General features: G+C 31.0%; 1 protein-coding gene across 1 annotated transcript; it reads right to left on the bottom strand.

Annotated features, from left to right (window-relative positions):
- Positions 1-11,958: 11,958 nt before the first annotated feature.
- On the bottom strand, positions 11,959-14,019 carry LOC114730880 (TMV resistance protein N-like). The gene is made up of 3 exons (XM_028917983.1): positions 13,300-14,019; positions 12,900-13,205; positions 11,959-12,783 (listed from the first exon to the last, which is right to left on the bottom strand). Exons 1-3 carry the CDS (start codon positions 14,017-14,019, stop codon positions 11,959-11,961), a joined length of 1,851 nt encoding a protein of 616 aa, XP_028773816.1.
- Positions 14,020-24,042: the final 10,023 nt, after the last annotated feature.

Genomic DNA, 24,042 nt, shown 5'->3' with positions numbered 1-24,042 from the left:
ATTTTTTGTCTCTGAAGATTACAAAAACATTTTTTTCTTTGTTATTGTTTCCTCTTTTTTATCTATTTCCTTTATGTAGTTTTTGTCATAAGTTCTTACACTAGTTAGTTTTCAAATTATTAAAAAAAAAAAAAACTCAAAGAATAAATAAGGGAATGTTCCTGTCTTATCCCAATTATATCTTGTCCCAATTGAGACGGGACGTTATTGGGACGGGATGAAACACAAAAGGGGAAAGTTGTCCCATTCCTGTCTCGTTCAATTAACACCCCTACTTGCAGAAGAGTTAATAATTAAAACATTAAGGTTCTTAATTTAAATTCTTAAAAGTTAGAAAGATTATATGCAACTAACTCAAAATTACTGGAATTTTGTATATTTTAGCCATTTATAAAACACTCAATAAGAGGTTTTGTAGTTTTTTCACAAGGCAATTATTTATTATAATTTTCCCCATTCCCTTTCAACACGATCCTGAATCGAAAAGCTCAATGTGGTTCACTGTCATGAATAGGCCCAATAATGACTTAAAAGGGCCATTTAGAGACTAATAGAAAGCATGAGAAAATTGACAATGGCCACCAAACCATAGACTTGTGACACCTAACTTTCTATATGCTAATAGAATCAATATAATGTCTATGAATCACTAACCTGGGAAAAAGAGGGCAATTTTTTTTTTTCAAAACTTAGATCATTTGAAATTATTAGGAAATAGAATCCCAATTCCAGAGTTGAACCTAAAATTAACATTGAAATTCATCATTAAAATAATTTAAACTTTCATAGAAGCTCACAAGTGATTTAAAATCACCATTGCTTTCAATTTAATCTATTATCATTTAGAATGATTTCATATTGTGAAATCTCAAAATATTATGTTAAAATATAGCAACCATCTCGATTGACAGCACATACTTGCACCTAGCAGTGCTCTCCTCTTTATAGAGAATACAAAATAATATTTACATAAAGTTAGTAATAGTTACTTGCCCATATAACATATATAATACTACCTCCAATCCTAATTATAAGACTTCATTTGTAATCTACAAATGAAGTCTTATAATTAGGACAGGAGGTAGTAGTATAAATATTAACTTATCAAAACATTCTACTATGTGCAAAATATAGCAAGCATCCATACTCTTCAACTAACCTACCTCCTTCTTATACAACTTTCTTTCTCTTAGAACTGTTCGCCTTTGCTATATACCATAGAAGGGAGGGTGAGATTCCAAAGAATTCTCATGGTAGTAATTTCCATTAAACAAATGTGCAAACTATATAAAATATGCATAATAAGCTAAAGTGGAACATAACCTTCCAAGCTGTTAAGCATTTATGGGCAATGAAAAAAAAACAAGGTGAATAAATAATGCACAAGTAATTGCCAAATATTGCCTGACGTCTATTAGCTACACATAATTTCGACTAAATAATCCATGAAACAAATTAAAAATTACATGTTCTTATACTTTAAAACAACAATATGACACAAACAGACATGCAGTAATTATATACAAGTGTAATATAGGAAAAAGTTACTATCTCATCCGCTTTCCTCCAAATCAAACCTTACAAGTTTCTTGTTCTTTTGCTTCTTTTGTGGGCTTGAGCAGATATCAAAACATATTATATTCGTAAGGATAAATCAATACTTGATCCAACTATAATTCATAAATTAAATAGCTTTTTTAAATCCCAAATCTTTTTAATCTCTACTCTTACTTAGTAGTTGGTCATCTTGGACAATTTTTCTTATTCAAACTATTTTTTTTATAGGATTTCTTTCTCTCAACCGATATAATTATTTTACTTAGTAACTAGTCATCTTAGTTAAAAATATTTTTTTAGTTATTACTTTTAAGCACAATGCCGCATCCCTAAACCATACCGGCTCCACTTTATCAAGTGGTTGGTCATCATGTAAAATTTGAAAGAAAAAAAAATAGAAATATGTACATACGCACATTCGGTCTCAATTTTGTTCGTCAATGCATTTAACCGAGACACTCAAGCACATATATTCCTAAATTCCTCTTTTTGATGTCTATTGGCCGAACACACGTATATACTTGTCATTCCAAATATTCCAATCTATATGAAACAAATTTATATTCTTGCTTTTCTTAAACATTTCCTATAACTACCATTTTATCTTAAAATCCAAACCAAGTATAAATCACTTTTCCCTAATCTCTTCTTAATAGCTACCATGTCTAACATTCAGACACACACACACACACACACACACACACACACACACACGAGCACAGACGTATAAACCAACACAGACACATACATACATATCTATCTGTCTATATATATATATATATATATTTTCATAACAACTTCCACGGAACCATCATCTCTACTCCTTTAGCCTCCCTCGGCCTCAACCCGTTTCACCAATGCTAACACTTATTTCCACCACTTTACATTCTGGAGTCTCAATTCTCATGACAGCGACGCACACACATATACACAGAACAACAACCAAAGAGTACTCAACACCAAAACTCTCAGAAAAAAACCAGCATATATATGTATATATTATCAATCTTTCCTTTACTCATAAATCCGACAGCTACCAGCAACTATGGTCCTCGTTGTCCGTAATCATAACAGAGTAAGAAGAACTACATGCAATCCATTCAACACACTCCATTAACACAACCCATTCTCATCTTAAACCAGTAACTCATTCCCCTGTTCGGACAGCAACAAAACAGAGCAAAGAATTCAAGCTCAAACTTGCAAAATCATGGCCACTGTTGGGCCACCCTCTGCACAGAGCTGAAATATAGCTCCTCCGATCACCACTTCTGGCGAGCTCACTCTCTCCGTTGTCGCTCTGTTTTCTCTCGCTCTCTCTCTCACTTCTTTCTTCGCGTTCTGGTGGCAAATGAGGCGGGGAGAAAATTTTCTGAAGCTAAGTAGTGTGTGGCACGCGCGGGTTTTACGTGAGGACATCTCTTTACTTTCTCCCATTTCCACCCTTCCTTCTATTTTTCTGAAACATAAGATAAACCTAAAAATTAATTCATAATATTTTATATGGATTTATATTATCCATTAGCTTCTTTGACCCCATAAAATAATTTCTCCAAAAATTTTGGATCAAAAGTCAACTCCTAACTATTTTTTTTAATTTTAAAAAAATCCTTAATTTGAGAAATTAATCCTTAATTATTTTAAGAATTTTATGCCTCAAAAGCTTTCTTATCACTTAAACTAATTTTCCTAAAATTTTCAAATTAATTAGAAACCTCTAAGTATTTTTCTTCTTAAATTTTCTGAAAAAATTGGTCATTTCTGCCCTAAAAAATTAACTTTAAAATTATTTAAACTATTTTTGAGAAAATAAAATTTTGCATAAAATATTCAAGCTTTTAAAGTTAATATTCTATAATTTATCCCTTTTTATTTAGTCTCTAAATAATTTTAAATAAATTTTTTTCTATTTTTTCCTAAATAAAAAAATTTAGGGTGTTACAAGACTATTTGACCTTCGAGTAATGACGAATTTGAAGAGTGGGTGGGGGTATTGTGGAGGTTGTAAAGAATTTTTTGTGAAACTTCTATAGCATCATACTACTTCTGATTCTTAACATAAAAACTAGTTAAAATTTTAATTTGATTCTAAATACAAGATTCCAATCTACTTTGTCTTCAATATCTATCTATTTTGCCCTGAAGTAATCTCTATAATAATTGTCTAGGGATAATTCAAATGCACATGATTAATAAGGGTATTTTAAAAAAATAACATATATTTATTATAAATAACTAACTTAACAAATTTTCTTAATATTTATAAATTTGTTATCTAGCTCTTATATTAAGAACTAGAGGTAATATTATACTAACTCCGATCCTAATTATAAGATCTTATTTATAATTTATAAATAAGGTCTTATAATTAGAATTGGAGATAATACTTTGAATGAAATACCTCCAAATAGTGTATGGAGTTGTTGATACATTTTCAAAATTGAATGGGCCAAAACCTCAAAGTATTCAAATTCAAAGGCTTAACCAACAAAATAAGACACAATTGGTAGATGACTGGAGTTGTTTAAATATGATGTCCTCGGTTTGGGCTTCACTCTGGCAAATTGGAGTTGGTCAGAAGACCTGTAAATTTATAACTTTTTTTTTAATGAGCAGGAGTTGGAAATTATATACTCGCTCAGGTTCTTTTTATAAAAGATATCTTTTTAACTAAATAATGTAGTTTAAAAAAACCGTTAAAATTAATTAAAAATAATATATGTGTAAAAATTGATTTTTGCCTTTATTCAATGAGAGGGCAAATAAGAGAAAATAATACTAATAATAAGATAAATAATAATGGAATATGAGGAAAAGACAGAGAGAGTGAATAAAAAAATTAATTAGGAGTAAAATAGGGGACAAAACACATGAGGGACCCTAAATCCTCGGGTTCTTAATGTAATCTAAGATCTATTTAGCTAACTTAATTAAATTAAAGAAGTTAGGTAAACTAGTTAATTATAAAAAATATGACATATTTTTTCTAAAATATCATAATTATCTTTCTTAATATCATTCCTCTCTCTCCTCTACTTGATTATAGTTAAGGAAGCATCTATAAGAATAATTTTAAAAAATTGATAAATATGTGTTACATTTAAGACTGAAATCAATTCAATAATTAAGTCACATATTAAGGATCGGAGAACTACATAATTTAAAATAAAGATACTCTTTTAATTATGAGTTTTTTTAAAAAAAGACTTCTCATTATTGCGGTGAGCACCATAATACTCATCTATATCATAAGCACTAAACACATTCATTGGATTGTGTTTGGGTGTTCATCACCTAAGTAACAAGTATCAAATTAGATCATCCATATGATATTATTTTTATGTTTTTCAATAATTTAATATTTTAATGTATATAAAATCTAAAATAAATATTATCTCTTAACAGTTAGGCTTTCTAAAAGTAATTTTTTATTCAAACGTTGTTAGTTCAAGTTTAAAATTTACTTATCACTTAAAATGTCGTAATGCCGGACAGGCATAGTTGATTAGATTAAATCTTGAATGGGTCGGGCGCTATATCAATATCGGTTCACGTTTAATTAGACGGGATGCAAGGGGTCAACCCCCCCTATTTCCTGCTCTGCTCCCTCTCCTTTTCATTCTGTGCACCCACCATTGCTTCTGTCGCATCCTTTTTTCTTTTAGGATTTACAAAATATTTGATCTTACTTTATCAAGCAAGACAATTACAATCTCTGTTAGTTGTTCACATTCTAAATGTTTAAGAAAATGATTTTCTCATGTTTCTTCAATTCGTGATGGACAATCTCAATTAGCTGATTGTTTTCTAAATGTTGGAGCCACTTCTTTTTTTTTTTTTGTGTCTCTTCCATATTTTCGTTGTTGATAAAAGCAACTGATATAAAGATTGGAGACTTTGTATCGGAATCGTTTTCAAAACTCATCGTAATGATGTTAATTAAATCTCAACTGTATAATTGAATTTGGTTCAGTGGTTTTGATACAAAGTCTTTAGTCTTAAATTGTAATAATTGGATACTTCTCTCACTTCTATAAATATAGAAAAGTCCATCTTATGCTTTAAATTAAACAAATGTCAAACATTCATGTAGGGAACTGAGTCACATACAACTCATAATGCCACTTGTGAGAATTCCTGAATTTGAACTTCTGCTACTTTGCGAGCATCATCAGAAGCAATATCATGTGAAACAGGGTGTGGATGATGCCTATCTGTCAGCTAATCACCCCTTTAGAGATATTGTTCAAGCGTAGAAAAAAAATACAAACGATGCCTTTATTGCCATTGAAGAAATGCAAATGTCAAATCTCTCTACCTTATACTTCAGCTGCCCCAAGCCACTCAAGACCATTAAAGAGGAGAAGCAAGTTTAAAGAGTAATTTTCCCAATGTAACATTTTGGACTGCTGCCATCTTTGTGTAGTTAAGGACATGATGACCAGCACTTCTGCTTCCCAACACCAGCATTTGCATAATGAACACCGCTTCCCATCATTGTGGATGTTGTAATACCCGATCATGTCATTAAAACGAGTTAGATTACTTATTAATCCTCCAGGTCTTTAATATAAGGGTTACTTTATAATGTAATTTGTACTACAAAGTAAGTCTTATGTTAAGAACAGGAGGGAGTAATATAATATCCTGCTGGTAAAATTGATGGTAGAGGGGCAGCATAAATGCCATTTGAAAAAAATCCCAAATCCAACCTATTTATTCTCTACATTTGTGAATTTAATTATTTTAATGACACTAAGTGTGGCTGCGCCTTTCACATTCCTTTGGAACTAACCATTGCCGTTAGTAGGGAGAATAACATTATAAAGAGTTAGTAATTATTAGCATTAAATACTTCAATCTTATATTTTATTGTCCAATTCATACAGGAGAAACATTATATTTTCAAAAATAAATATCAAAACATGAATTTTCTTTACAATAGAAGAGGGGAGAATATAATAGAATATCTTTCTCAGCAGTATCAAATATTTGAATAGGGAGAAGATTTCTAGTTCAAATCATTAAAAACTTTAGTAGAACGGTACAGATTTTTTTAGTGTGAGCACTAGAATTAGTTCCACCATTCATTTGAGTTTTAAATTTATGGATCTTTTAAGGAAGTAATAGTAACTCATATTTTCAAAGTTTTGCTAAATTTACATAGATCTTATGTTAAACAACATGCTTCACATGCGAAATCATTTTCTATTGCCAAACATGTGGCTTTGCCTCACCATTCACTTGGATTTGACATAGTCCAGCAGAATCACGGTGAGTAGCATAGGCTGATTACTGTAGTGGGATTGAAACCACCCAAAACAATTTCAACGGCCTAAATTTAAAATTTTTTTAATTGGTTTTTTTATATAATAAATTATTTTTTTTCAAAAACTGATAGTTTAAAAAATTTATCGTCAGTGCTTTGTTCAGTTCGATTTTACCTTTTATAACTATGTATCGTTATTACGTTACAATTATTTAAGAAAACATTGGTTTCAATTTTATATTCAAACCGATCATTAATTTATCATATGTGAGAAAAAATTAGTCAATGAGTTGGGAGAATTTTCAGTGCCATATTTTTCTCTGTTTTTTTTTTTGGGTAGAATTTACAGCGCCATACTGAATCTTGAAGCTCATTGTTGTTTATCATCATGAACAGGACCAATAATCATTTGCATCGAAAGACCGACTTAGAAACTAATGCAAAGGTTGAGAAAAGCTCATTGGGCTTTGGAGCAATGACTATTTGGAAGGCATGAGAGCATTAAGATTTAATTTTTTGAATTGGTATTTTTTTTATATAAAATATCCTTTAATTTGTCTGAATATTAACCGTATTTTTACTATTTTACTCTTAATTATACTCTATCATTATTTTTCACCTCGTGCATTCTCTTTTATCTTTTTTTTTTTTTAAACTCTCACCTAACCACTTGGAAATAAGAATATATTTGAAATAAAAAGTACAGTTCCTAATTTTAATTAATTTTAACATTTTTTTAAACCAGACAATTTGATTATTTGAATCTTATAACGAGGGATGACTGAAGTCTTTTTAAGGAAAAGCTAACCTAAAAGTCCTTATAGTTGATCTCTTTTTTTAATGTGGTCCTTATATTTTAAAAGCTTATAAATCACTCACTATAATAATCACTTTTACACATATTTATCCACCATCCTTCCCGCAGCAATTATCAAGCTGACATAGTTATGGCATGGTGCCCACTTTAATTGTCTGGTTATGTAATTCTGATGAGCAATTATCAAGCTTTAGTATGTGATTATAAGTTAAAACTTTAGAAATGAAATGTATCTGTCTATAAACGTATACGTAGAGAATGGGCAGACACAAATCAATTATAAAACAAGGTTTATGTGTAATTTAATTTATCAACCCTCCTCCTCCTCCTTTCTCACGGGTTATTGCAATGTTAATATTCAAGTTGATATAGAATATACTGCTTCTTGTCTTTAATATAAGATTTAGTTGACTAATTTAAGAGATTAAAGAAGTTGTTAAATTACTTTAATATATTTATATTTATGGTTTTTTTTTCAAACTAATTTGCTCTATTTATAAACTGATATATAATCTAATGATACATATAAATATTTTAGAGAGATTACGTAATATATGATATAATTAAATAATTTAGTAACTTTTTAATCTTCCTAAATTTGTTAATTGAGCCTCGTATTAAAAATCGGAATTAGTATGCCATATGAGAGGTTATTTGCTGCTACCACATTATTCTGTTTAGCCCTGTTTCTTTTCTGCCAACAAAAACAGAGGCAAAAACCCTGTACTTTTGCTTGTTTCCAATATACAAAGTCATTATTAAGCCCAAAAACTCTCTCCAAGAAGGCATCACCCAACTCTTCTGAATTCTGAAAGACTGGAGGAGGGAGAAAGGCTGGGGAACTGAAGAGTTTGTTGCTAAACTGCTCATTGAAGGAGAGAGGTTGGGAATTCAAAATCATATGTATTGTCGGATTAGTTTTCCCTAAATTTTATTATGAAACTTCTTTATGCTTCGTGTGAAATACTTCAAAATAGTGTATGAAGTGATTGATATATTTTCAAATTGGTGCTCACTTCCATCTATTCAATCTTCATGTTGATTGCGATTTCTTTTGCTTCACATGTTCATTCATGCCTGTCACATCTGCCTGTAATTCCTTGAATCTCATTACCTCCGCCATGCTATCAACGAGAGCACCAAAATGTTATGGATCAATCTAAACAGTAGAGTTAATATGATCACTGAATGATATTGTATATTAATATGAGCTCAGCAGATACATATATAATCATTCAGTTACAATTATCAGCACCCAGATAAACGAATAATCAATAGAAAACAACAGAGGGAGATATAGAGAGAGGAAAAACCCCAGAGGGTCCAAAGGGAAGGGAAGCAGAGAATCATGAGATCAGAGAGAAGAGACGTCATACAACTTTTTCACACCCTCCCCAATCATTGCTAATCGTCATTTATTCTCTCAACTTCCAGGCGAGGCAATGTTCCCTCGCGTTGCAACGCATCTCACCTTTACCACACGCGATTGCCACATCATTATTTCCTTCTTGGGCCGTAACAATCAAGTCTGAAATAGAGGATCAGGGGAATGCCAAAAGTTTGACATCCACTCCTCATGGCTACACCTTCTTTGTTCTCTGGGATTGTTCAAGTTATCTGAATCAATATCAGCTTCATCTTTGGATTTTTGCCATCCTTCAACAGTACTGCACAATACTTACCACTCAGACTTGCTTATTTCAAACAGTACTAACTTAATATATGATGTGCTAAAACATATAAATGATGTAAGATTTTCAACTTATGACTTTTGCCAAATCAATGGGGAAAAAAAATTAAAGAAATGCATAAGATCTAGTTTGAACTTTGATGGACTGTTGAAACTAAATTATGTCATACAAGTAAAAGGCAAAAAATAATAAATTTTTTTGAAGATATGAAACAAACCAAATATGTAGGGCTGCACATGGATAGAAGTGGGTAAGACATAGCTCTTACCCGATACCCATCCTAAAGAATGAATATAATGGTATCACCTTGCCTGGGAAAAGCCCAAGTTATTTCAGGTCGGGTAAAGGGAGGTTAGATAGGATGGGTTTCTCTACCAAAGTAGCAACGTCATATTTATAATATTATTTGTGAAGAAAACTAAAAAAAATAACTTGATAAACTCTATTAAAAGCAGAACAATAATTTGAAATCGATGAAATGTCCACAAATTAAAACAACAATGTAAGTTTCGCATAAAATACTAGGCTGTAAATCTCGAGCAATAAATGCAATGACAGATAGGCGATATGATTTCCAACATAAACAATCCATGTGATATTTTCACGCAACTAGTAGAACTAGTATCAATCCGTGATCAACGAAAAGTATCAAGAGAAGTGTGTTGTATTTGCAAAATAGAAGTTACAACAAAATGTAAATAAAAGCAGCATTATCCTCCAAGTAAACTAAGTGCCCATTTGAGCCTTTCACATAAAAATTATCGTAACAGAAAATAAGAATAAAAGACGAAGAGAGAGACAAAGCTGTTGCTTTGAATAATACATCTATCAAATAAAATTATACTACCTCCGTTCCTTAATATAAGACCTCATTTGACTTTTATTTTGATCCTAAATATAAAATCCCAATCCATTTTATCTTCATATTTATGCAATTTTTTCCAAAATAGTCCTTCTAATAATTGTAGTTTTAGCCAACACACTTGATTAATAAGGATATTTTAAGAAAGACAATACTTATTTATTGTAAATAACTAACTTAACTTATTTTTTTAATCTCCTCCAAATTAATCAACTAGTTTTTATAATTAAAACCGGAGGTAATATATATTCTTTAGATAGGATGGCATGCCCAATTCTTGGCCTTGACCAACAATTTAGGTAGCCTGATAATGCCCAATTCTTTTTTGGGTTGATTATTTCAGGCCACTCCGTAGTTGGTTTTCATGAACAACTCTACCTAAAATTATATATTAAATAGTATCTACGGAAATGATATTATTAAGGAAATACTCCTCAGATTTTTAATGTATGACCTACCATGGTTTGTAGCCACGCTCTGAGTTACAAACCCCACCCCATTTCCACTAGATCTATTCCTCGGGAGTACCCTAAAAAAAAAAAAACAGAACATTTCCTCTCCCTAGCAATTTCAGCTTAAGAAGATGTGATGTTGGTTCTATATGTAAAAGCTATTTCACATATTTATTTAATTTTCTCAAATGAATCTTATTGATATTTTTTTCAACAATAATCAAGTAAGAAAGGGAGGGAAATAATCAAGGAAGATGCCTAGGGTGATTTAGGAAAAGAAATCATATTAAATAAGTTAATTAACATCCTTAATACACTCAAATTAGTTAATAGGTCTTATATTAAGGATTGGAGGAGTATAATATTTAGATGAATTGAAAGATTATATTGAATTAACAAATCAATGAAAAATTCAAATATCCAACCAATCATTCATTAATCTAAAATATACTCTCTTCATGTCCTAAATGAAAGAGTCATTTTGTATTGTGTGTAATTTATACTACAAAATAAGTCTTATATTTAGGATCAGAAGAGAATAACATTTAATCTAAAACAAGAAGGGTTGATCTAAGTACCTTGGAAGTAGACTCAACATCACTGCTATTGTTCATGTCTCTATCAATCATCACGAAATCATTGATGCAACCTTCATCCGTTGTTCTTCGCCAAGCTTCAACATCTTCTTTACACACCACTCGCCACCCACATTTCCTTATATTAAACTTTGGTGACTTATTTTGAATTGCATTCTCACTAAAAAAAATCATTTGAAGTCCGTCTACAACCAAAGAGAACAACGAATAAATAAAATACAAGTTGATGACTACAATACTCATTAAAATGAGCACCATATGGACAATACATCTCCAGAAATTCATCATTAGGAAATCTGTAAGTCCAGCAAACACCATCCCTCCCTGCTCCAAATGCCAAATCGTGTTCTAACACTAAGCATATGGCTAAGCCCGACCATTCACGAAACCACAGTAATCAAGGGTAAGCTTACTATGAACGACACATTTGGATGACTAAATTCTTTCTCACAAAATAGTTTTGATTATAAAACCATGACGGCACTTCACTACCTGGAATTTTTACTCGCGAGAACATTCCAAGTAGTAGTCACTAGGCTGATCATAGTACAATAAAGCCAACTTAAATTTATGGGAGGTTGAAATGATTCGATAAAATCCCATAATTGCTCTGAACATCCGTAATGTTCCATTGATGAACTACCAACTGCCCATATGGTTGATAGATTTGAGGGAAGTTGTGGCAAAGATCGAAGCTTGTTGCAAAAACTGAGATTAAGACCTTGAAGCTTGGAAAGATTGGAAATCAGGCAGATGGTAAGTCAATGAAATTGTTTCACTTAGATCTAAAACTTCCAGTGATGATAACTTGCTGATGTCATCGAGAAGTGATCCATCATGGAGATTGCAATTAACTAAATTTAATTTCCTCAAGAATGACAAAGGCGGTGACAATATAAAATTTGTTGAGCTCAAAGGCCTTCGACAAAGAAGGGAGAAGCAACTCCATGATGATAAAGATTGTGCTTCAGCATTGTATTTATAAAGTGATAACCCTTTCACAGCAATTTTACTCAAATCAAGCTCTTCCAAAGCCTCATTTTCATTCAAATTCTCGGGCAACTTTGAAAGCTTTGAGCAGCCTGGAATTCTGATAATTTTCAAAGCTTTCAATTTACAAATGTTATATGGAAGACAAACTAGCTTTTTGCAATTTTCCAAATTCAATTCAGTGAGACCAATCAAATTGCCCAATGATTGAGGTAGTTTGGTTATAGAAGTCTCCTGTACATCAAGCTTAGATAAACATTTCATATCTTTTCCAAACTGAGGAAGCTTTCTAATTCTTGTACAACCAGATAGAACAACAGCTTCTAATTTATTCATCTCAACTTTTCTTGGAAGGATTTTAACTTTTCTGCAACCTTTCAAGTTAACAATGACAAGTTTCTTGTGTTGGCCAAGAGACTGGTCAATTTCAACCAAATTAAAACACCCTTCAAGAATCAATTTTTCAAGATGAGGAATTCCATCAAAATTTGGTGTTTTGATGAGGCATTCTGAATGGGATAGATCAATGGACTTCAGGCTTTGAAGAGGCTAGCAAAGAGAGGAAAAGAAAAAAGAAACAATAAGCCCTCAAAACCGAAAAGCTAATTATAATTATAATTTATTAAATTATCGACAAACACTTTAAATGAAAGAACCATAATTACCTGTATTTCTCTCCAAAGTTCTTTTAATTTGCTATGCTGCATTTTTAGTTCAACAAGTTTATGTAATTGAGGTTGACTCGGCAAATAAAGTAATGGATACCTCTCCCATTCTATGATTTTCAACTCACTGGAAAGTGTCTTGAGTCCATAAGGAAGATTCAACTGGCAATGTGAAACATCTGAGTAACTTGAAATTGAAATAATAAGTATCTTGAGATTACTCATCTTTAAGAAGGCTTTAGGATCCCAAAATACATCACATGACTTTTCTAATCTTAACAATATTCCTCGAATTGCTTCTGTCCCCTATAAAACAAGAAGTCAAGGCAAAAATTTATAAACGTTATGTAATAGATTATTATAAAAGGAGTGCACAAACACAATAACTTTGGAATATCACCTTATTTCTTTCTAGCACATGATTAGCATCCTCTAAAGATAATATCCTAGAACGCTTCCCAACATCATCAGGTGATTTTTGATAGACAATAAATTTCCCCATATCTTGTAGAATTTCATGCACCCACAGATACCCTTCATAATCAATTACCAATGATTTCTCAATAAGAATAGTTATTCCAATTCTTGGATGAAGATCCTCATCCAAAGTTTCTAAAATTTGTATGACATGATCTTGGGCCATCCCATTGAAAAAACAAGCGATATCTAAGAATATAGTCTTCTCCTTAATGTCCAACCCATCAAAACTCACTTGAAGTATCTTCAAAATGTCCTTTGGAGGAGCCTTCTTGAACTTAGCCAGTGCATCCTTCCATTCCATTATAGTTCTTTTGCAAAGAAATGAACCTAACACTTTGAGTGCTAAAGGAAGGCCTCCAGCATATTTAATGACGGTTCTAGCAAGGTCCAAATAATCTTCATTAGGTTGCTCTCCTTTAAAAGCTTTGTGAAGGAAAAGTTTGAGTGATTCATTATCATTCAAGAATTTGATGTCATACACAGAAGATACACCATGTGAAGATAGCAAATGCTTATCCCTAGTTGTTATTAATATTATGCTTCCCTTGCTGAACCATCCTTGCTTTGGAGCCAAATTTTCAAGTTGGCTAACGTCACTCACATCATCAAGGACAAGTAGAAATTTTTTGTTGCCCACCATGTTTTTTATTAGCTTCATTCCTTCATAAAAATTATCCACTTCCATACTTCTTTTATCTATAGAAAAAAGAAGTCTTCTTTGCAATGACATCAAACCATCTTTTTCATATGCCTCTCTAATATTATGGAGAAACAGTGAATCTCGAAGTCTTTAAGCTTTCGCTCATAAAAAGCTCTAGCAAGAGTTGTTTTGCCTAAACCTCCTGTGCCCCATATTCCTATAAACCCATCTCCTTGTGATTTTCTTGCAACGATTGACTCCAATTCACCTAATTTTGATTCAATCCCAATTAACATAACAAGGTCAGATGGTGATTCATCAAGTAAATTTGTCATCATTTCTTTAGCAATGCTTTCAATGAATTCTGTTTCATACCTGCATGTGAAAATTAAATTATGAAATGATTTAACTACGTGTGTGTCCACACACTTTACTAACTCCAAGATAAAAAGTCATTGAATTAACACATTATTGTGTGATTTTCTTTTTCTTTTGGTAATAGTCCCTCTAGACCATAATATAGGATGCTCGTTAAGCTTTTCTATAAATAAAGAACTCTCACACGCTTCCTTTACAAACAAAGGTACAATTGAAAATTTTTTTTGTATATATCTTACATATTATATTTATTGTTTATCACTAATATTTTGAACTATGTGATTTTGATAGTTGTTTCATATAATAAGGGATGGGGGAGTGGAAAAACTATTTTGCCTTTATTAAAGAATGAGATTTGAAAATTCCCTGCTCTCACTTTGACATTTAAAACTCTCTCTTCCTTGTGACAATGGGTGAAAAATGAAAAACTATTATTAATTGCCATATCAACCTCCTATATATATTTTGTATCAAAATTTCACCTAGAAGACTTCTTATATTTTAGATGGTAGGGAGTAAATTTTGGAGTAAAATATCATCCTTCTATTTTTTATCTGAATTATGAAAACCGTCACTCTATTTTAAAAACATATATAAATCTCTCTTAAAATTAAAACATATGTTACATGCCTTCCTCTTATATTTGAGATTTTGTGTTCATTTGCCCAAACCATTAGTTGACTATTAAATTTAACTTTAAATTATTTTTGACCAAAATGCCCTTTTTTAACTTAATAATTATTTAGATATTTATATTTTTCAGAAAATATTTTTTATAAAATCAAAAAATAATTCTAATACATATATTTTTAAAATTTCTAATATATTATTAAATTTATTAATTTCATTCCAAATCAAAAAAAATTTATAATTTTAATTTTTATCACATTTGTTGAAAATTATTTACTTTAATTTCTTTTAAATCATAAAAACATATTTCAAATACATAGGTCTTGTTTATCATAAAATTTAAATGATAAGAATTTGAAAGATTTTATAAATTATTTAAAATTATAATTCAAAACTTTTAAACACATATTTGTTACAAAAATTTATAAACATATTTAGTCAAGTACATATATATTTATTAAAATATTAGTTAAATTTTTAATTAATTCTTTTATGTTTGTCTTAGCTAAATAAAATTCGTATAACTGTAAAAATATAATTTAGTAATTTATTAGAATGAGCAGTAAAATAGTAAATAAAATTTATTTTAATATAAATTTCAGTTAAAAGTAATATTTTTAGAAACTTTTTAGAATATCCTAATGGTGTTAACTAATTGGAATAAAATGTATGTTTTTAAAATAGAGGGGTCTATGTAATTGATGCAACTAGGCAAGTAGTCAAAGTATTTTACTCTAAATTTTATATTTGAGTAGTTCTTCTTAATTTTATTTAAGCAACTTTTCACAAAATACATTGTCAGATTAAAATTTCAAATCAAGTGCTATTCGGTAACGTTTTCAACTATCAAAAGTTAATAACTACTGTTAATTAATTATTAATAAAATGATATTTTTAAAATATCGAAATTATCAATTATTAATATTTATTTTTGAATCTTTGATAGTAACAATCCTTTAAGAATTACTCAAATTTTTAATTAAGTTTTCTATATCTATGCTAATTAAATTACTTTAGATTTTATCCCAATATGATAAACATATTAAACGAATAATTATTTGTAAGAAAAATAATTAAGGAAAACCAAAAAGAACACTAATTCTTCAAAATAATTTTAATCAAAGTCAAGGGTTTAGTATGACAAAGGACAAATTAGTAAACAAATATTATTCTAATACACATTTTAATTAAAATTATCTTTTTAAAATATTGTTAATGGAGTTAAGAATTTAACTTCAAGAACATATTTTCAAATAGACAAGGTATCAATGTAATCAAGGTAAAATGTAAATGAGACTATAGTATATATTTTATTCTTAGATAAATGAAAATTATAATTCTATATGTAGACTGCAGTGAAAGTTTCAAGTAGTTCCCCTCTCCCCATTAAAAAATTCAGGGAAAATAAAAACCCTTGATGTAACAGTAATTTAGAGTTTATTTGAATATCCACGCCCTTATTTTTCAAAAAAAAAAAAAACAAGACATGATAATTATTGATAGAATTGGAACTTACTGATTTTTTGAGTCCCAACCAGATGTAGTGGCGACTTTTCCTAAAGCATCCCTCCATCTTTGCACTTTTATTATGTCTTGAGCAAATCTTTCTTCATGCTTCATGAATGCTTTTGCAAAACTTCCCTTTTGTTTCCTAACATCAGATGGATCTACTCCGTAAAATATTGGAAATACCTGAAGACTCGACTCTTCCTTTAAATGAAGAATCATTTGAAGCTCATCCAAACACCAAGTTGAAGAAGCATAACTTGGGGAGAGCACCACAATTGCAGAAAGAGATTCTTCAATTGCTTGTATCAAACTTGGTGTGATAGATTCTCCCCTTTCAAGTTCTTCTTCATCCCTGAAAGTTTTTAATCCTTTACATTTTAAAGCAGCATACAAATGATCAGTAAAACTTGTTCGAGTATCTTCCCCTCGAAAACTCAAGAACACATGATATTTCCATCTCTTAGCTGAAGCAGAAGAACTTGACAAGCCCCCATCTCCATCAGCATCATGCGCCATTGCAAGGATTTGGAATCTGAACACAAAAGTAAAAGTGAAAAAAAACAGAAAGAAAGTGAAGCAATTTTTGTAAGATGTATTTTCCCGTCAATTTGAGTTTCAAAGCAAATTAAAACTGAGATAGGTAATGGGTATATTCAAAGGAAGAAAGAAGTACAAGAAAATTTAAAATCTCAAAATGCTCTCGAAGATCTATGTATCCTCAAAGATAATGCATAAATAATCATTTTTATTTATGAATAAAAATAAAAAAAATAAACAAAAGGATGAGAGATAAGCACATGATGATTTGATCCACCACATGACAGCACATGGCTGATTAGTCTCCGGAGTTAACAGATTTACCAAACCAAAACTTTTATGAATAAAATAAAAAAATAAACAAAAGGATGAGAGATAAGCACATGATGATTTGATCCACCACATGACAGGACATGGCTGATTAGTCTCCGGAGTTAACAGATTTGCCAAACCAAAACTTTTAGATAACACAAATCTCATTCGCAGATTCAAAAGTTCCTGAAATTTTCAGAGATAGTAACTAGAGATCTAAAAGAATTGGCCAGGAAGAAAATAGATCCCAGGACGATTGAATTGATAACTCTATGTTTATATTCCTTACGGTCTATTTAATTATAGTTCAAAGCAAAAGTTTCGTCTTCAAAGAAACCATAAACACAAAGTTAATGCTTGAAGAACTAAATCCATTTCATAGAATAAAAAAAAAGGAATTAATCCATGAATGTCTTATAGCAAGAATCACGATTCAACCAAAATTACGCATAGAAAATCACATAATTAGAAAGGAAGAAAACAGGAACCTGGTGGCTGAAATAAAAGTGAAAGATTTCTTTGATCTGCGTCTCTGCAATCTGATCAGAACAAGATGAAACCCAGTTGGGCACAAATTTGTAGTTCTGATCATGAAGCTTTTGTAGTTTACTCTTTACGCGTTCAAAACCGCGTTGCAGCTGTCTTCCACTTTGCATTACAAGTAATGTTTGTCAAAACCAAATTATTAATAGTCAAAGATAGAGAACTTGGAGTGATTTGGAGTAGTAATCCAAATTAAAGTCAAAACTATCCAAGTTCTACAATCAAATATAATTAACTTTCTCAAGCATCATTTGATTGAACAAAACTATCTAAATGCTGGGTAATCACAGATGCATTATAAGCTCAAGGTAAAATCAACATATAGTTATTACCGATAACACTAAAAAAGGGTAAACAAATCTCAGTCCATACAACGGTTTATAGTAAGCCTATAACAAACTATCTAGCCACTCATGTTCAAAAACTAACTACACCTATCTATAACAAGTTCAACCATCGCAAAAATTCAGCGGAAAAGGAAAGGAAAAGCATATAAAAACAGAAGGAAGAAGCTCTAAATCTCTTCAAGCTCCAATCCCAATCTTTCATGTCTTCAAACCTTCATCACAATTGCCCCTCCAAGTCAGCTCCAAGGAGTCTGAGGAGTCCAAATGTCAAAAAGTTGGCTCCCCACAACATTATCAAACCCTAATTTTTGAACCTCGCTATCTTTGCCATAGTGAACAACATGGAGAGCTTTTTCCTTTTTTCAGTACTTTTTCGCTGCAGAAAAAAGTGACCCAATGAAGGGCCTTTTTAACTCCTGAGTTCTTTGATTCTTTCCAAGATTCATGTATGTCTTGTTCCTTGCTTCCTATGGTCCTTTAGAGCTTCCAAAAACGGTGTTTCCTCTACCTACAAAACACAAAATCCTGTAAAAATTCTCAATTGTCCAAGGTAGATCAATATATTGGCATTTAGACGAAGATATTTTTAAAAAGAATTTTCTTAAGTTTAGAATGAATGCACATTTTCATTGCATAAAACTAAATTATGCACAATTCGACTCAGAAAGTGTGTTAAAACATGAGAAAATTGTGCCAAAATGATATGAATTTCCTAAAGTTATCGTAGTTTAAAATCCAAAATCAATTACATCTTCCCAATTAGCCTTCAAACAACAGAATCATATTTATATTCACTAGACACTAAATAATACATCGTAAAAACCAAGTCAGCTGACCAGCAGAGAGCTGTCCTAGCCAAAATACGGATGCTCTACATTATTTCACCACTGAGTTCAGACTAATGGCTTCATCAAGAATTCTATACCAGCAAGTACGAGTTAATCCAAGATATAATTCATGATTTTAAATCTGATTAAATTTATAATTTTTTATTTTAAAACAAATCTAATGATTTAGCTATCGTTCTTAATTAGTTCTGGTACAAGGTGTTTGGAAATACGTTTACAGAAGACCAAAAATAGTATATACCTGGGAAAATGATATGCACTGTCATTCATGCATCAAATTAAACTAAGGTAAGCGCTATGCAAGATAAAACCGTGTTAGTTTAATGCCTAATCCGATAGATCAGGCTAAATATATGACAGCACATGACTGCGCATGACTTAGTCCTCAGAGCTAGTAGTTTGCTTTGTGAAACAAAAAACTTTAGACAGAAAATAAATCTCAGATTTAAAGTTCCGGATAATTTCAAAAGTGGCGTTGTTATCAAAATAATGGAAACAATAAAAAAAATAACCAAAATACTACATATTAAAAAGAATTTACACAAACATCATGTTACAAATCATTCACATAAAGAACGAGTTCTACTCTGTGACGAATTTGTTTACACTCGGACAGCTTTCAACTCTTGACATTTTTTATGGGGAAAAAACAACGAAATCGTTCCTTTTCTTCTTTTTGGCAAAAAAAAATACAATGAAATCGTTTCTTTTCTTTCTTTGGCAAAAAAAAAACAATGAAATCGTTTCTTTTCTTTCTTTTGGCAAAAAAAAAAAACAATGAAATAGTTCCTTTTCTTCTTTTTGGGGGAAAAAACAATGAAATCGTTTCTTGCTTCTGTCTTTAGTGAAAATTACTATTAGGACCCCGATCAACAACTTCTTCACCACTTTTCTCTCTCCTTTTGCGTTTCGGAGAGAATTACTATTAATGGCCCCACAGACGTGAATCCTTTTTTTTTTTGATGAATGCTTGGGCCTTTTTTGACCTTCGATTGCACCACCTTCCAGGTATCCGGCGTTAACCTGAAGGCCAACGCCAGATTTACCAGCGATGGGCCCTCGACAACCGACTAGTCCTAGCGCCCCCAATCGAGTAGGCCCGAAAGGCTTAACAACTGCCTTTGGCAGTGCCCCAGGGGAGAGAGCTACCACCGAGAGTTTTTTACAATCTCCTCCAGGGATCGAACCCATGTAAGGAGGATTGTGGCGCAGTTGCCTACCCAACTGCGCCAACCCTCGTTGGTCCACAGACGTGAATCCTCCTGGCATCTTTTTGCACCTTTACTTCTTTGATCGTTTCTCTTCCCTTACATTAAAGCGATAAATGGTTTGGATGTAATATTTTATAACATTATTATTAAAATATTTTATAGACTAAATTTTATTGGATTATAGTATAAATTGACCGGAATAAATTTTAATAGTTTAAATTTATTTGTTTATATTTCTATAATATTGTATCAGATATTGTATCTGAACTATTCATTTTCCATCTAAGGATGGAGAAAGGATTTTGAATATCTACTCCTTCCATTTTTTCTTTGTTCTATTTATTCCCTATAAATTAATAAGGATATAAGTTGATTTTTCAAAACGAATATTTTTTTATCCCCTTAATTAAATTTAGAGGGAAAAGTGAAGGGAGTAGATATTGAAGGAATAGAGTTATGGATTTGGATACTCTAACAATCTCTTCTTCACCATAAAATGAAAAATAAATGGTTTGGATATAATATTTTATATAATATTATTAAAATGTAAATAAATAAATTTAAACTACTAAGATTTATTTTGGCAAGTTATACCTATAGTCCAAAAAAATTTAGTTTATAAAATATTTTAATAATAATTTTATAAAATATTACATCCAAACTATCCATTATTTAAATGTAGAGGGTTTTTTTTTTTTTTGTGGGTGGGGTGGGGTGGGGTGGAAAAGGTGAAAGAGGATGCCAAGAGGATTCGTCATCTACAGGGCCGCAGTCAAAAGGAAAGAGAAAAATGGCTTAGAAGTGGGATGGTCTTTAATTGCAGTTTTCGCTGAAGGAAAAAGAAGAAATGGGTCTAGTGCCCGAACGATTTCATTCTTTTTGTCTTTTTATAAAAAAAATGTCAGAGGTGAAAGTTGTTCAACGAGCGCTTCACAATTCTTCGTGTGAATTATTTGTAATATAGTATTTGGGTAAATTCTTTTCAACATGTAGTATTTTGGTAATTTTTTTTAACCGTTTGTAGTATTTTACTAATAAATTAAAAATGCATAACTATATGTCTATATTCCTTACGGTCTATTCATAGTTCATGCAAAAGCTTTGCATTCAAAGAAAGCATGATCACAAAATTAATGCTTCAAGAGCTAAATCCATTTCATAGAACAAGTTAAAACAGAATAATAGAACGGCAGTCATGAATAGAGCCAGGAAAAATGGCCGAGCTCATCGGACTGAGCCCGTTTAAGCCCTTTTAAATCAAAGGCCGAACTTGTATTTTGGAGCCTTGAAAGAGAAGTTGGGCTTAAAAGGGTCAGCCTTGTAAGGCCAAAAAATTAACATGCTAGCCCTGTAGGGCTGCGGACTAGCCCATTTAAGCTTGCCAACAATTTTTTTAAAAATTTTTTATATTTTTTCTTAACTTAAAAAAGAAAATCCAAACATTTTACACATAGCACACTTTTAGTTTCACTTACCCCAGCAACTTATATAGACAACATTCATTAAAAAAGGAAAAAAGAATCATTATAGTTGTTGGAAAATGATTTATTTTTTTTAATTTTTCAAAATACAATCCACACAAGTTTATGATGGGAACTCAAGCGTACTATATTTGACATGAATATATAATGTCTCTTTCAAACTAATAAATAACATAACAACCGATAGTAACTATGTTTAGTTTGACTATTGGGAAGTCTTACATATTTTTTATGCTTGAAATAAAATTAATTAAAAAATCTTTTGAATTAAAATAAAGATCTATATCATTTTTTATAGTTAGAAACGAATTTTAGAATTATAGATGATGGATTCCTTTCTTTTTTGTTGGTAGAATGAATGATTATTTTTTATGTATACTATGTTTGTTAGTTAAACTTTTTTATTGATTATTTATAATTAAACTAGATCATCCGCATTATAATTATTTACTAAACTTAATACTTATTTATTTGTTTATATCTGTTTTTTATTTAGTTTATTTATTCAGTAGACTCTATTACATTGTGATAGATATTTAGACATGATGATATTTATGTTTCTGGTTTAATTTTATTTATATTTATACATTTTGTTAGTAATTTTATTGTTTTATTTTTATTATTTTAATAAAATATGCAAAAAAATAAAAAAAAATATTTTAGTTAAACGGGCCAAAAGCCCGCAGGCCAGCCCGAGCCCGTCATCTCACTGGCCGAGCTTGAAAAAAAACAAGAATTTTCAAAACTTAGACTCAAACGGGCCAGCCCGTTTAAACCCGAGCCTTTAACTGGGCGGGCCAGCCTGTTTTCCCACTTCCCCATGAAGCTGCTAGGCACACATCTGAGTAGTTTTGACGATGGAGCTTTTGGGGTCAGCCCAAGCCTATTCTTAACGTGTTCATAAGCCGCGTTGCTGTCTGACACTTTGCAAAGCTTATTTATTCTTGTGGAGGAATTCTTGTGTACTCTCAATATAACGTATCACCTCACATGAACTCTACATAACTAAACAGCAACACCTCAGCACATTTTAATAGTTTTTTTTTTAATAGTAAGTAGAAGATTTGTTGAGGCCAGCATCCAATGGCATCAAAAGTAAAGGTGATTTTAGTGGAATTATGAAAACCAATAAAGGAGATTCTCTTCGAGTCCCAAACATGAATCAATATAGACATGGAAGTTATGAAAATCTTGTTTGATGATAATCAAAGTTAAGTTGATACTTGTGATCTGATCAGCTGTTACAAATTTTAACTTGGGACTTAAAAAATACAGTGTATTTTGAAGTCTCAGTTTGAGGGCTTTAACAGGCTAAACAATGTACATAGGGACTCTAGGATTAGAAAAATTTTAATACTCCTCCGGTCCTTAATATAGCACCTAATTCTTGAGTTGGTTTTGGTCTTAAATATAAGATCCATTTCTCATATTTATTAATTTTCTCTAAATTACTCCTATGGATACTCTCTCAACCATAATCAAATAGAAGAAGGAGAGGGGGTATTAAAAAAGATGATTATGATGTTTTAGGAAAAATGTGTCACTTTTCTTATAATTAACTAACTTTCTTAACCTAATTAAATTAGTTAAATAGGTCTTATATTAAAGACCAGAGGAGTACTACCTAACTTCCTTAATACTAGTAAGTAATTTTAATAATACGAACTACTCAATTTCCTAATATATTGAATTGTGAAACTATTTTATATTTTATTTGACATTTGCATATTATTAATGATCTCAAACAGTGAATTTCCTAATTATCATTATGATAATCAACATATTTTATGTTTTATATTAAATACCTAATTCAATCTTAACTCCATGGGGTATGCGGATTTCGGGAGGAAACAACCAGTGTGCGTCCGATGTTTGTATATGGTGGAATAGGGTTATGGGGGCTAAGATAGTTACTCAATTATCACAGTCATCTAAATAGTTACTCCTCCTTTTCTTTTTCCACATGGATAACTAAGATGATAGGGCTATCACTCTCATAAGATTATATTGGAAGTCTTATTTGATTATTGTTTATGACGGTGGCCACGGGGCTCCATTTTTACATTGAATATGGATATTTTGATATTGTTTTGGTGGTTTTATATTATTTTAAGTTTATATTGTCAATTCCTAAAGTTATTGACCATGGCAACTACTTTCAACTTATAGGAGTATATTTTTGTGTGGTTTTCAAAATATTTTAACTCACTAACCATTTTGTCTCCAT

The sequence above is a fragment of the Neltuma alba genome, unplaced genomic scaffold, assembly GCF_004799145.2.
Source record: "Neltuma alba isolate B1F8T4 unplaced genomic scaffold, ASM479914v2 tig00012772_pilon, whole genome shotgun sequence".
Taxonomy (NCBI): domain Eukaryota; kingdom Viridiplantae; phylum Streptophyta; class Magnoliopsida; order Fabales; family Fabaceae; genus Neltuma; species Neltuma alba.
This window is presented reverse-complemented; position numbering and strand designations above follow the sequence as displayed.

Coding starts and splice junctions, on each gene's coding strand:
- LOC114730880 (XM_028917983.1), bottom strand. CDS start 14,019: ATGGTGGGCAACAAAAAATTTCTACTTGTCCTTGATGATGTGAGTGAC. Junction 13,206..13,299: donor ATGTGCTAGAAAGAAATAAG/GTGATATTCCAA, acceptor CTTGTTTTATAG/GGGACAGAAGCAATTCGAGG. Junction 12,784..12,899: donor AACTTTGGAGAGAAATACAG/GTAATTATGGTT, acceptor TCTCTTTGCTAG/CCTCTTCAAAGCCTGAAGTC.